Genomic DNA, 14,156 nt, shown 5'->3' with positions numbered 1-14,156 from the left:
CTAGCCTCTAAATTTCCAGGTTTTCCAGTATATGTGGGAACCCTGATTATACCCTAAATACGCTAACCAGAGGTATACTTAGAAAGGCTGAAGCTTCTTCACTCAGGATTTAGCAGGATTTAAACACTGTGCACTCAAGAATTAGTTTTGGTGGGTTAATAAAGCTACGTTTATAGGACAATGCTGTTCAGGAATGCTGAACACTTTATGGATGTAGCTCTTTACACTTTTTCATCCAAAGGTAAGACAAGGTTGGGGGGGAGCCCTATAGCAGGACCGTTTTTTGATTTCGTGCTGTACATTTTGCAACAAGCCACAGCGTGCAACACCAGGGGACGTCTTCACGAGTCTCTCTTCAGCTGCGCCAAGATGCTACAGTGTAGTGAAGTTCAGCGTTGTCTCTGCATCCACACAAAGAGAAGCGATGCATGTCCAACAGCGGCTGCGAACTCTGACGCAATTCCGAGCTCCTGCAATCCAGGGCCATGTGGCTTTGTGTCGAAAGGATTGTGAAGGCTTGCAAAACATCAGTTCCCCGGTGCTCCATGATACTTGACTTTATGCGTAAGTCACTAAGAGCTTGAATTATTGAGCTGAATCGAGAGTGGGGGAGGGGGGGCTTGTGCTGGAAAACACGTGACTGTGCAGCCTGCACTACTTGGTGCATGTTTTAGATGCAAGGCGTGCAGGCCTACAGTTTTGGTTGTGAGCATAGAACTGCTTACCTCTCTCAGCTCTCATTCATTTTATATATAAATAAATGATATTTTTCCAAGGCGAAAGGCAAGTACTAACTAGACTGCCACAGTGGAGACAAAATGTAAATAAAAGATTGATTAAACTTTGAAGCAATGATGCTCAGTCATGAATTACACTCAATTAAGGCCGGATATGTATATTATTTTATGCAGTTGGCTACAGCAAGCAACATATGTAAACCACAATTATCGTTAGCATGGAGTATTCAGTACAAGCATGAACAAATAGCCTGCCATTTCCCAAATGAAAGTAGATGCCCCCTTTCCCCATGCTGCAATCTGGGTATTATTCCAGTAGTCATCTAATTTAAAATCACCTGGATGATATGAATCTTCAAATGTAAACCATCAAAGACAAGTAAGGTGGACTAAGACTGGCAGGCTCATGGTACTGAACTGTTTGCAGTTTATTGATCATTTCAAATGGCCCTTGTACCGAATGATGGTGGAGCCAGACGTGTTTCTGATGACAGTGAAGTGTTAGGAGTCTGTTATAGTACTACTGAACTAGCCCAGTATTTTTCAACCAAGGAACATAGACATAATAAATAGATATGTAGAAAGGCACATATTTTGTCAGAATACAATTTTGGCATGCATTGGCTTAAAAAAAAAACTAAGAACAAAAGCAATAAAAAATGGTGGTAAACTTTCCAAGGCTTTCACCTTATAAAGCGCCTGCTCCTCTGAGAGACCAGGACTCACAGTATAAACATTCCTGTTCCTCTTGGAGAGAAAAATAAAGACCATACCACCTTTGGTACAGGACACAGGCCTCATAATACATCACTTACACTCATAAATACTTGTTAAATGAGAAACAGCAATAATGCAAGGGCCTGTTTGGTCCAACACAGCAGCAGTCTGCTCAAATACAGTGTAGATCTGGGCTTGTCCTGAGAGAATGTGGGTGGGGTGCGGGGAAACAATTCACTACAGTGGGTCCACTAACAAACATGTTGGAGCACATAAGAGTGGAAAATAACGTTTGGCACATGGTTGCATCTCTGCAGTGTCCAAGATATACAAGCACTTCTTTAGGTCATATGGCCAGAGCTGAAACACCTGATTCACGTGCTTCCCTGATCAGTGGTGCCCACTAGTGTTGAGCACTGTCAGAGCAGTTGTTACAAGTTACAGTGACTACCCATGGCTAGTGTACAAAGAAGAGGGGGAAAGAAAAACAATAAATAAGCTGTTACCCTTGTACTGGCTTTTTCATATAAAGCTACAAGGAAAAGATATCAAGCACAGCGCACATGAAAGAATTCCTTACATTTTAAATATACAGAACAAAAGCGGCTTACAATTATTCTCCATTCTGCAGCACTTCAAGTATTTAATTTGCATTTACATTGAACAAAACCAGACTCGATGAAACTGTAGTCCCAGAATTTTGTGCTAGTTCTGCTCAAAGGGTTGTGGCTTCCAGAACGACAAGGGTGATTTGGTCAAGACTTCACTCAACTACACTCAGAGGAATTGGAGTTCTAGCGTTCTCTGCTGGACGTGAGCAAAGAGCAGAGGGCTCTAGAACTGTATCTGTACTGGGTCTAGTCTTCACTGGGTTCTGAGGATCTGGAGTAGTAGAATCTCCTGACAGTTGTGCACAAGGAGCTCAAATTTCTCGAACTGTGGGTTAGGCTGGGTCTACACGTTCCTTTAGGCTTTATCGTTATGTGCATTTTAGTTTGGAAAACAGTAGTTTAGGCAACACAAGGGTGAGAGGCCAGTCCCAGACAAACACACACAAAGATTCTGTGTGCTATGGCCATGCAGAAAGTGAACAGCGTCATTCCAGTTTACTCTGGGCAGAGATGTGCAGAATGGTACAGTGCCGCCACTTAGTGGTTTGGGAGGGTAGCGGCACATATAGAGCTCATCTGGAGATCTTGCTGATGACGCGGATGAGGGCGGCGTTCTCATCTTTCAGACGCTGGTTATCGGCACGCAGGTCAATCAGAACCTTTGCAAAAGGGAGACGGTAAATAGAACAAGAGGAAGACAGTCAAAGGGGAAGGTTTAGTTTGATTGGTGGGACTGACTTAACGAGCAGGGAATTTGTTTATTAAAAAATTTAACTGAAAGTAATTATTTGTTACAGTTCTGAAAGCCATGCAGTACTGCACCTTTTTAAGAGCAGCTACCATATAAACACACTCTACCTTGAGCTCATCCTCCAGCTCTGATGCTTTTCTCTCAAGTGCCTTCTTCTCCTGCAGCAAACAAAGAGTTGATCAGACAGCAGATGGTCAGCACGGCAGCATGGCAGACAGAGATCAGCTAGCCTTCTCTAAATCTTTCTGCTGGTTCTGTCTCATGCATTCAGCCTGGCATGGCCCTAATAACAACCCATCACTGTAAGGTCATAATGGTGGTGGTGTCAAAGCTCAGGCCAGTGGAATTTCCACATCATGCATTTATGCCTCGTGCAACGAGACACGCGGGAACGCCTTGTCTGACAAAAAGTTTAAGGAAAGGAAAATCATCTCCCCCTGAGCGAAAGTACGTGCTAAAACTAGACCCCAGAAAATAAAAAGAGATAGAAAGTGGCACACAAATGCAAGTTTCTGGTTCTAACAAGTAAAGCAGACAAAGAAGGAAATCTAGTGTCAGGGTTAGAAACACAGCAAAGAGAAAACCACACTTACAAATCTCTCCATCTTCAGTAGAGAAGGGCGCTCACAGTCATTCTCCTGACTCTGAGTGCAGAGAGACAGACAGACAGACAGATAGATAGATGTTAGATGAAAAGATTACTGTATATACGTTAGTCTTTCCTTCAGACTCGCTAAACATGATCTCATTTAAGTTGTTCTAAAAAAACAATCAATGAATCTATTAATTGTGACATAAAACACAAAAAGTAGTAGTACATTTGGTCACTGAATATTAAAACCATGCATGGAAATGAACTGATGGGAAGGAAAATTTGTTCCCAGAGAATGAACAAATGATCAGAAAAACAAACTACAGTTAATACCCGCTGGAATTCCTTGAATAATAGTGCATTCTAGCATCATCACTTTAATAAGGCTACACACACACCCTTACCTGTCGGAGTCGTTCCAGCTCCACTTTGCTCTCACTGAGCTGCAGCTGTGTTTCCTGGAGCTTCTCCCTCAAAGCAGTGTTCTCCTTCAACACATCTAAATATAACTAGAGAGAGAGAGAGAGAGAGAGTGTGTGTGTGTGTGTGTGTGTGTGTGTGTGTGTGTGTGTGTGTGTGTGTGTGTGAGAGAGTGAGTGACAGCAGGTGAGGAGGAGGAAGAGAGGGAGGGAGAGAGAAGTTTACATTTAATCCTCCCCTTCTAGAAGAAAGTTAAACAATCTAGCAAAATAGGAAAATTAGGTCCAATTCAGTTGTACCTTCCTAAAGTCCAGTCATGATGGCAATCTGACATCTTCTGCTTGAGGATCCCTATAGAGATGACTGGCAATATCACAGACCAGGACAATTAGTAAAGAGCACTGTTCTGAAAATGAAACTCCAGATTTGACACAGAACTATGAAAATGTGAAAGAGAGAGTGAATAACCTTGAAGTGCCATCTGCTTGTGCAGGCTCATTCACATCCAAGTCTTCAGTCTGAGAGGAGAACAAGCAGAGGTCATTTTCATTGCAACTTCAGGAACAGTGTTCCAGTCCATTTACTGGAGGTGCCATTGTAAAATGGGCTAATGGACTTTACTACAGGTTTGATTCTGGAGATGTTCTTCTAGATGTGCTTTGGGTATGTGGTTCTGAATGGGGTCTCCTTCACCATAATATGTTTATGTGTGTTTATGTGTGTGTGTGTGTGTGTGTGTGTGTGTGTTTTAACTCACCTCGCCTATCGTGCCTATTCCAGTGGATCGCCTCTTCCCCTGCCTCTTCTCCGATCCCTCTCTCCCAGTTTGCGCTCGCTCTCTGATCCTGACACCTTCCCATGTTCCTGTTCCGCAGAAGAGCATTCTGGTACTCCAGCCAGACTCAGGTAAAAAGGCGATAAGCTCAAGATATGTTCAGGCACTAACGCTGTACTTAGGAAATTACAAAGATGCTTAAGATTTAAACCTGTACTCAAGAATGAACCCTAGGGTTAGGGTTATTGGGGTTCCCGTAGATTTTTGAAAATAATATTTCAGGACTTTTCAGGAATTTTCCAGGGCACTTTCCATGACCAAGCAAGCAAGATTACATTTATATTTTCATCTTATAAAGTTTCAATAAAAAAAAGAAAGAAAAAAGTAAAGGTTTGGTTACCCTGCGTGATCCGTACTTAGTAACACCCTCTTTGGCAAGTGTCAATGAATCTCTGGATCCCTCAGTCCCTGGGGATGGGGGGGATTTGCTCATTCTACCTTGTGAAAGGCACCTACTTCTGCAAGATTCTTGGGCCGTCTTGCCTGAACTGCTTTTTAAGAAGTTTTTTAGCTCTAGCCACAGTTTTCCCATTTTGTTTCTGTAGGGCTGTGAAGGCCACGAAGAAATCCGTCAGCTTGCTTGTCTTGAGGTAGTCCACTGTGGATACTGACGTGTGTTTTGGATCATTATCCTATTAATGAAGTCATTCTCTTCAACTCCCACTTTTTTTGGTAAACTGAAGGTGTGGTGTTTTCTTAGAGTTTGTTGGCATGTAAGTTAATCCACTCTTCCCTCTACGATCGGAATGATCCACCTCCATACCTCCGTTCTTTTCGTGAAATTCTGCACCCTTTTTTCTTCAGACTCAACTTTGCTCATTGCAGGCAAAAACTGTGGCCTGTTTTAACCTCAGAAGTGCACATGACTGAAATCCATCAGGCTTGTTTAGGTGCCATTTTGCCAATGTTTGATGTTGAATTTTGTGCCGATAGCCTGGAAAGGTTTTCTTCTGATGAAGGTGCACCACCGCTCCAGTCTGCTGAATCTTCCCAGAAGGTTTGAGAAAGCTTTGAGAAAGCTCAGTTAAATATGGGTTTTGATTCGACATTCTAGCGATCCTGAAAAACATTTCTCTTCAAACATTTTCTCAGTCTTCCAGACCTCAACTTGACCTCCACCAGTCCTGTTAACTGTTATTTTTAGTTACAACATGGACTGAGGAAATGACTGCCTGAAGACAATCTGCCATCTTTTTCTACCCTTCTCCTGCTTTGTGGGCATCAGTTATTTTAATGTTCAGAGTGCTAGACAGCTGCTTAAGAGAGACCATGGCTGCTGGTTGTTGGGACAAAGTCTAAGGAGGAGTCAGAGTAGAGTAGAGCTTGGGGGGGATGGATGTGAGAGGCAGTATGAAGTGAGGATCATTTTTAGAGCTTTATGTAATGGTTTTGTGTGTGGCATGGTCCATCTTTGGATTGCCATCTTTTCATAAAGGCATGAGAAGAGTGGAAAGACAACAGAGAAACCTCCATCAGTAGACGGCCCTGACGCCCCTCGCTAACATACTCTGATCGCCGTGTTTTACAAAATGCTCAGAAATCATCAACATGACACATATTGATTAATCATCGGCACAAGCATGCAATCTAAGTGGTTTAATAAACCAGCTTTACAATTTTCCAGGACCTCAAAAATGTCCAAATCTTGTGTTTTAGGATTTTTTTTTTTTTGCAATTTTCTCAAATTCCAGGAGTTTCTATGACTGCAAACCTAGTCTCTAAATTTCCAGGTTTTCCAGTATATGTGGGAACCCTGATTATACCCTAAATACGCTAACCAGAGGTATATTTAGAAAGGCTGAAGCTTCTTCACTCAGGATTTAGCAGGATTTAAACACTGTGCACTCAAGAATTAGTTTTGGTGGGTTACTAAAGCTACGTTTATAGGACAATGCTGTTCAGGAATGCTGAACACTTTATGGATGTAGCTCTTTACACTTTTTCATCCAAAGGTAAGACAAGGTTGGGGGGGGAACCCTCTAGCAGGGTCGTTTTTCGATTTCGTGCTGTACATTTTGCAACAAGCCACAGCTTGCAACATCAGGGGACGTCTTCACGAGTCTCTCTTCAGCTGCGCCAAGATGCTACAGTGTAGCGAATTTCAGCATTGTCTCTGCATCCACACAAAGAGAAGCGATGCATGTCCAACAGCGGCTGCGAACTCTGATGCAATTCCGAGCTCCTGCAATCCAGGGCCATGTGGCTTTGTGTCGAAAGGATTGTGAAGGCTTGTAAAACATTAGTTCCCCGGTGCTCCATGATACTTGACTTTATGCGTAAGTCACTAAGAGCTTGAACTATTGAGCTGAATCGGGGGGGGGGGGGGGTTGTGCTGGAAAACACGTGACTGTGTACTTGGTTCACATGTATCCTGTATAAAAGCAAGGCCTAAAGTGGTCATCCACCACTTCATTTGCATATCTCCATTTCCTCAGAGTTCAGATCCAGTCTGTGAAGAGCCTGCACAATGTCATCTAGTTCATTGTTGATGTTCTGCTGGGGAAAAATAACTCGTTTTACTGAGCATAGAGGAAAGCATTCTTCTACAAGCTTTGCTTCAAATCTGACATTTCTTTTCAATGTATCAAAATAAATATAAAACTACAAATATATTTTTAAGCATAGTTCTGATATGCCTTGTGTGGTTCAATGCTGATATTCTTGACAAACATGGCCATACACTTTTCGTGAACCTCTTCCTTTCAGCCCCAGCACTGATTTCTTTTCAGTGAAAGTGCGTGTCTGAGGATTTGATTTCTTAAAGATAATGCAAAATCACTACCAACTCATGCTTACCTGGTCCACATCCATCTCAACACTGCTGAGACTCAGCTTCTGGAAAGACTCAATGACCTGATTGGCAGCAACATATTGGCATCAACGTGTCTGAGGATTTGATTTCTTAAAGATAATGTAAAATCACTACCAACTCATGCTTACTTGGTCCAAATCCGTCTCAACACTGCTGAGACTCAGCTTCTGGAAAGACTCAATGACCTGATTGACATTAACATATGGTGTCTGTGCAAATGGGACAAAAGATGATTCAGAGATGAATCAGATGAAGGTTGTTTTGTAGGAAGCAAACAATTTGCCTGTAGTGCAGGAAGCAACCAGTTTTATCATTATATTTTTGGCACTGGCATCTAAAAGGAGCTGTAGCCATTAACTAAAAAAATGCAAACATTTCTAGATTATCATCCATATTGATAGTTGATGCACGTAGCCATGAAATTGGGTAAATCTGAATCAATGTGCCCAGGTGAGTTGGTCGTTGTAGCTAGAGGGAAACCTACCCTCTCCATGTCTTCACTGGCGTCTTTGGTTTCGGTGTGGAATCTCCTTCATGCACTGCCAAGGCAAGCAGGGTCCACCTGACACGAGACACAGCGGAGGTGAAGTTGTGACCATTCTTCCACTAACTACGTCCTCTCTTTCACTTTTCTAATAAAGAGCTAGCAGTTTAAAACCTATACAGGTTATCCTACTATTGATGTGCCATCCTAAGTAGGTGTTATGCTGTAATTACTTTAAACCAAATTTCTGAGAATAATACTAACTACATCTAATAGATAACTGTCACGGAACGCTCGCCTCCCGCGAGTCACATGGCTTGGCCCGCCACGTGCAGTGGGAGGGTTGTTTTGTTTGTAAACGCACCTGCTCCTTCGTCTTTATGCATATAAACCCTTGTCAAAGTGTGCAGTGTTGGTCATTGTTGATGTAGCGTGTTGATGTAAATGTTCGCGTCGTCACTATAAACTTGTACTTTTCATCATTGTTAAAGGTAGTCGTGTTCATTGTTTCGTAATTTTCGTCATTGTTAAAGTGTCGTATTCATCGTTTTGTAATTTTCGTCATTGTTAAAGGTACTTGTATTCATCGGTTTGTACTTTTCGTCATTTAAAGGTAGTCGTGTTCATCGTTTTGTTCAGTGTTAACCGTTAACTGTTCACGTTTATTGCTCGTGTTATATGTGAGGGCCGTTTTGTGTTATGTCAATAAATGTTCGTCCCTGTCGATGAAGTCTGTGCGCCCTGTTCCATGCCCTTCGGCACTCGGGCCACACCGTTACAATAACAAACAATAATAAATGTGACCACATAATTAATAATTTCATTAATTACAGTATCATAAGCAACATCTTAATTAACTTCTAAGTCAGGCATGAGAGAGAAGAGAAAGATTCCACTTAGAAGTTGTTGGGCTTGGTTTCATTGTGCCATTTCTTTTTAGCATCATTGCTTTCGTGAGTCATACGCCTGGTACGAGTTGTCCTTAGGTTCCGTGCTGAACCTGGCATTTGTGTTCCAGTTTAGTGGAAATTAAGAGAACAGAGGACTGTAGAGAAGAAGAGGTAGAGGGGATGCCCACAAGCCCACTTCAGTCAACCTCGGGTACCGCCACTGGATGGTCATTGTTTGGCAATTGTGACCAATTACGGTTCAGTTTGGTTTAGTTCAGTGAATGCTCAGTGAGTGTGTGGGTGTGGGCAGCGGAGGGGTCAAGCGGAGGAGAGTGGCAAAAGTAATGGTGAGCAGGGAAGTAAGATGGTAAGAAGGGAGAGGAAGCAGGGATTGAAGTTGAGGAGAAAAAGGAGGGGTGGATGACAGAAGGAGAGAAAACAATGGTTAAAACAAACAAAAACATACACAATAATGTATACAATAATTAAACTAATAAAGAATATATTTAGTAAATGTATTACCACAATGATGTTCCCACATTGCCACACACAGCCACACATAAGATGTCCACACATTGCCATTGCTGTCACAAAGCCCCATCACAAAAAAATCATTATATAAAAAGTATAGAAGTATAAAAAGTATTTAAAAAGAAAGAAAAATATAAGATAAAAAGGGCAAAACAAGACAATACAACGTTCTGCATTAAGTTGCTTCTTTTAATATGGTCTTATAATAATTCATCAGTTGTCTTTTTTTTCCACAAAACATATTTAAAGGGTCTTACCTAACTCTTTCTCTGACATTACGTGAGGAAGTTTATAAGTAAATATAGCATCCACAGAGGCTCCGCCCCTTCAAAATGAAAACTTAGACGCCTAACGAAAGATTAGAAGCTCTAAAATGAAACTTATGAAAGACACCGGGAAACTTTAGCTAATGTACAGAAAACACACGTGAACCATGCGATTTACTTTCTCGTCAGAATAACGTGGATTTATACAGATCCCCAACTTACTGCGGCAATTTAGCTAGTTTATTATAGCACTGTGGCAGGCTAGTTAGTACTTGCCTTTCGCCTTGGAAAAATGTCAATTATATATATATATATATATATATATAAGGTGGACTAAGACTGGCAGGCTCATGATACTGAACTGTTTGCAGTTTATTGGTCATTTCAAAAGGCCCTTTTAACGAATGATGGTTGTGGTGGAAATTCAATGAAACGGGGAGTCAGATGTGGATAATAAGTTAAAAAGGTTTTTAATAGAAAAGAAAGATTCCACAGAGTGTTGGGCTCACTACCAAGAGAAGCCCCGAGTCATACAGAGCATTGCTTGATATACAATTCTAACTGTATGCCTTGACCAATCACGGACTTCCTGCCTCTTGTTGCTATGGCCCATACACCAATCAGCTTTAAGCGTTGCTTATCTCTTTCAGGCCGGCTGGTAACAATCTGCTTGAGTGTCATCTCTTAATTGCAGGCAATAAAACAATTGCAAGCAATAAAGCAATTGCAGGCAATAAAACGAGAGACATTTTCCTGCTTATCTGATTTATTGTCTCACTCCCTTAAAGTTCTTTGCTTACATAAACATTTTTCCAAGGGAACAGGATACTGCTGAATGTATGTGAATCACTGAAGCACATAGTATTTCCTTTACATGGTGGAGCTAGACGTGTTTCTGATGACAGTGAAGCGTTAGGAGTCTGTTATAGTACTACTGAACTAGCCCAGTATTTGAGAGAATGTGGGTGGGGTGCGGGGGAACAATTCACTACAGTGGGTCCACTAACAAGCATATTGGAGCACATAAGAGTGGAAAATAACGTTTGGCACATGGTTGCATCTCTGCAGTGTCCAAGATATACAAGCACTTCTTTAGGTCATGTGGCCAGAGCTGAAACACCTGATTCACGTGCTTCCCTGATCAGTGGTGCCCACTAGTGTTGAGCACTATCAGAGCAGTTGTTACAAGTTACAGTGACTACCCATGGCTAGCGTACAAAGAAGAGGGGGAAAGAAAAACAATAAATAAGCTGTTACCCATGTACTGGCTTTTTTCATATAAAGCTACAAGGTAAAGATATCAAGCACAGCGCACATGAAAGAATTCCTTACATTTTAAATATACAGAACAAAAGCGGCTTACAATTATTCTCCATTCTGCAGCACTTCAAGTATTTAATTTGCATTTACATTGAACAAAACCAGACTCGATGAAACTGTAGTCCCAGAATTTTGTGCTAGTTCTGCTCAAAGGGTTGTGGCTTCCAGAACGACAAGGGTGATTTGGTCAAGACTTCACTCAACTACACTCAGAGGAATTGGAGTTCTAGCGTTCTCTGCTGGACGTGAACAAAGAGCAGAGGGCTCTAGAACTGTATCTGTACTGGGTCTAGTCTTCACTGGGTTCTGAGGATCTGGAGTAGTAGAATCTCCTGACAGTTGTGCACAAGGAGCTCAAATTTCTCGAACTGTGGGTTAGGCTGGGTCTACACGTTCCTTTAGGCTTTATCGTTATGTGCATTTTAGTTTGGAAAACAGTAGTTTAGGCAACACAAGGGTGAGAGGCCAGTCCCAGACAAACACACACAAAGATTCTGTGTGCTATGGCCATGCAGAAAGTGAACAGCGTCATTCCAGTTTACTCTGGGCAGAGATGTGCAGAATGGCACAGTGCTGCCACTTAGTGGTTTGGGAGGGTAGCGGCACATATAGGGCTCATCTGGAGAGCTTGCTGATGACACGGATGAGGGAGGCGTTCTCATCTTTCAGACGCTGCTTATCGGCACGCAGGTCAATCAGAACCTTTGCAAAAGGGAGACGGTAAATAGAACAAGAGGAAGACAGTCAAAGGGGAAGGTTTAGTTTGATTGGTGGGACTGACTTAACGAGCAGGGAATTTGTTTATTAAAAATTTTAACTGAAAGTAATTATTTGTTACAGTTCTGAAAGCCATGCAGTACTGCACCTTTTTAAGAGCAGCTACCATATAAACACACTCTACCTTGAGCTCATCCTCCAGCTCTGATGCTTTTCTCTCAAGTGCCTTCTTCTCCTGCAGCACACAAAGAGTTGATCAGACAGCAGATGGTCAGCACGGCAGCATGGCAGACAGAGATCAGCTAGCCTTCTCTAAATCTTTCTGCTGGTTCTGTCTCATGCATTCTTCCTGGCATGGCCCTAATAACAACCCATCACTGTAAGGTCGTAATGGTGGCCGTGTCAAAGCTCCAGCCACTAGAATTTCCACATCATGCATTTATGCCTCGTGCAACGAGACACCCGGGAACGCCTTGTCTGACAAAAAGCGGAAGGAAAGGAAAATCATCTCCCCCTGAGCGAAAGTAAGTGCTAGAGCTAGACCCCAGAAAAGAAAAAGAGATAGAAAGTGGCACACAAATGCAAGTTTCTGGTTCTAACAAGTAAAGCGGAAAAAGAAGGAAATCTAGGGTCAGGGCTAGAAACACAGCAAAGAGCAAACCACACTTACAAATCTCTCCAGCTCCAGTAGAGCAGGGCGCTCACAGCCATTCTCCTGACTCTGAGTGCAGACAGACAGACAGACAGACAGACAGACAGACAGACAGACAGACAGACAGACAGACGTTAGATGATTAGATTACTGTATATACGTTAGTCTTTCCTTCAGACTCGCTAAACATGATCTCATTTAAGTTGTTCTAAAAAAACAATCAATGAATCTATTATTTGTAGCATAAAACACAAAAAGTAGTAGTACATTTGGTCACTGAATATTAAAACCATGCATGGAAATGAACTGATGGGAAGGAAAATTTGTTCCCAGAGAATGAACAAATGATCAGAAAAACACACTACAGTTAATACCCGCTGGAATTCCTTGAATAATAGTGCATTCTAGCATCATCACTTTAATAAGGCTACACACACACCCTTACCTGTCGGAGTCGTTCCAGCTCCACTTTGCTCTCACTGAGCTGCAGCTGTGTTTCCTGGAGCTTCTCCCTCAAAGCAGTGTTCTCCTTCAACACATCCAAATATAACTAGAGAGAGAGAGAGAGAGAGAGTGTGTGTGTGTGTGTGTGTGTGTGTGTGTGTGTGTGTGTGTGTGTGTGTGTGTGTGTATGTGTGTGTGTGTGTGTGTGTGTGTGTGAGAGAGTGAGTGACAGCAGGTGAGGAGGAGGAAGAGAGGGAGGGAGAGAGAAGTTTACATTTAATCCTCCCCTTCTAGAAGAAAGTTAAACAATCTAGCAAAATAGGAAAATTAGGTCCAATTCAGTTGTACCTTCCTAAAGTCCAGTCATGATGGCAATCTGGCATCTCCTGCTTGAGGATCCCTATAGAGATGACTGGCAATATCACAGACCAGGACAATTAGTAAAGAGCACTGTTCTGAAAATGAAACTCCAGATTTGACACAGAACTATGAAAATGTGAAAGAGAGAGTGAATAACCTTGAAGTGCCATCTGCTTGTGCAGGTTCATTCACATCCAAGTCTTCAGTCTGAGAGGAGAACAAGCAGAGATCATTTTCATTCCAACTTTAGGACCAGTGTTCCAGTCCATTTACTGGAGGTGCCATTGTAAAATGGGCTAATGGACTTTACTACAGGTTTGATTCTGGAGATGTTCTTCTAGATGTGCTTTGGGCATGTCGTTCTGAATGGGGTCTCTTTCACCATAATATGTTTATGTGTGTGTATGTGTGTTTTAATTCACCTCGCCTATCGTGCCTATTCCAGTGGATCGCCTCTTCCCCTGGCTCTTCTCCGATCCCTCACTCCCAGTTTGCTCTCGATCTCTGATCCTGACACCTTCCCACGTTCCTGGTGTGCAGAAGAGCATTCTGGTACTCCAGCCAGACTCAGGTAATAAGGTGATAAGCTCAAGATATGTTCAGGCACTAACGCTGCACTTAGGAAATTACAAAGATGCTTAAGATTTAAACCTGTACTCAAGAATGAACCCTAGGGTTAGGGATATCGGGGTTCCCATACATTTTAGAAAATAATATTTCAGGACTTTTCAGGAATTTTCCAGGGCACTTTCCATGACCAAGCAAGCAAGATTACATTTATATTTTCATCTTATAAAGTTTCAATTAAAAAAAGAAAGAAAAAAGTAAAGGTTTGGTTACCCTGCGTGATCAGTACTTAGTAACACCCTCTTTGGCAAGTGTCAATGAATCTCTGGATCCCTCAGTCCCTGGGGATGGGGGGGATTTGCTCATTCTACGTTGTGAAAGGCACCTACTTCTGCAAGATTCTGGGGCCGTCTTGCCTGAACTGCTTTTTAAGAAGTTTTTTAGCTCTAG

General features: G+C 42.1%; 1 protein-coding gene and 1 long non-coding RNA gene across 2 annotated transcripts; both read right to left on the bottom strand.

The window, feature by feature from the left end:
* Window positions 1-1,348: 1,348 nt before the first annotated feature.
* LOC145653723 (uncharacterized) lies at window positions 1,349-3,902 on the bottom strand. The gene is made up of 4 exons (XR_014119889.1): window positions 3,813-3,902; window positions 3,410-3,460; window positions 2,924-2,974; window positions 1,349-2,724 (listed from the first exon to the last, which is right to left on the bottom strand). It is a non-coding gene; the product is annotated as an uncharacterized LOC145653723 (long non-coding RNA).
* A 6,073-nt stretch (window positions 3,903-9,975) lies between these two features.
* On the bottom strand, window positions 9,976-13,687 carry LOC118241536 (protein phosphatase 1 regulatory subunit 12C-like). Its single transcript, XM_081707921.1, has 5 exons — window positions 13,562-13,687; window positions 12,781-12,885; window positions 12,354-12,404; window positions 11,868-11,918; window positions 9,976-11,668 (listed from the first exon to the last, which is right to left on the bottom strand). Exons 1-5 carry the CDS (start codon window positions 13,685-13,687, stop codon window positions 11,582-11,584), a joined length of 420 nt encoding a protein of 139 aa, XP_081564047.1. The 3' UTR covers window positions 9,976-11,581.
* Window positions 13,688-14,156: the final 469 nt, after the last annotated feature.

Source organism: Electrophorus electricus, chromosome 3 (assembly GCF_041902795.1).
Source record: "Electrophorus electricus isolate QZ-2024a chromosome 3, ASM4190279v1, whole genome shotgun sequence".
NCBI classification, from domain to species: Eukaryota; Metazoa; Chordata; class Actinopteri; order Gymnotiformes; family Gymnotidae; genus Electrophorus; species Electrophorus electricus.
Note: the sequence above shows the minus strand (reverse complement) of the source record. Positions and strands in the feature narration are given on the sequence as shown.

What these genes read in the sequence shown, in the direction of transcription:
- LOC118241536 (XM_081707921.1), bottom strand. Translation starts at nt 13,687, where the DNA reads ATGCTCTTCTGCACACCAGGAACGTGGGAAGGTGTCAGGATCAGAGAT. An exon ending in AGCTGGAACGACTCCGACAG is followed by an intron (nt 12,405 to 12,780) that starts GTAAGGGTGTGT and finishes GTCTGCACTCAG; the next exon opens with AGTCAGGAGAATGGCTGTGA. An exon ending in TACTGGAGCTGGAGAGATTT is followed by an intron (nt 11,919 to 12,353) that starts GTAAGTGTGGTT and finishes TGTGTGCTGCAG; the next exon opens with GAGAAGAAGGCACTTGAGAG.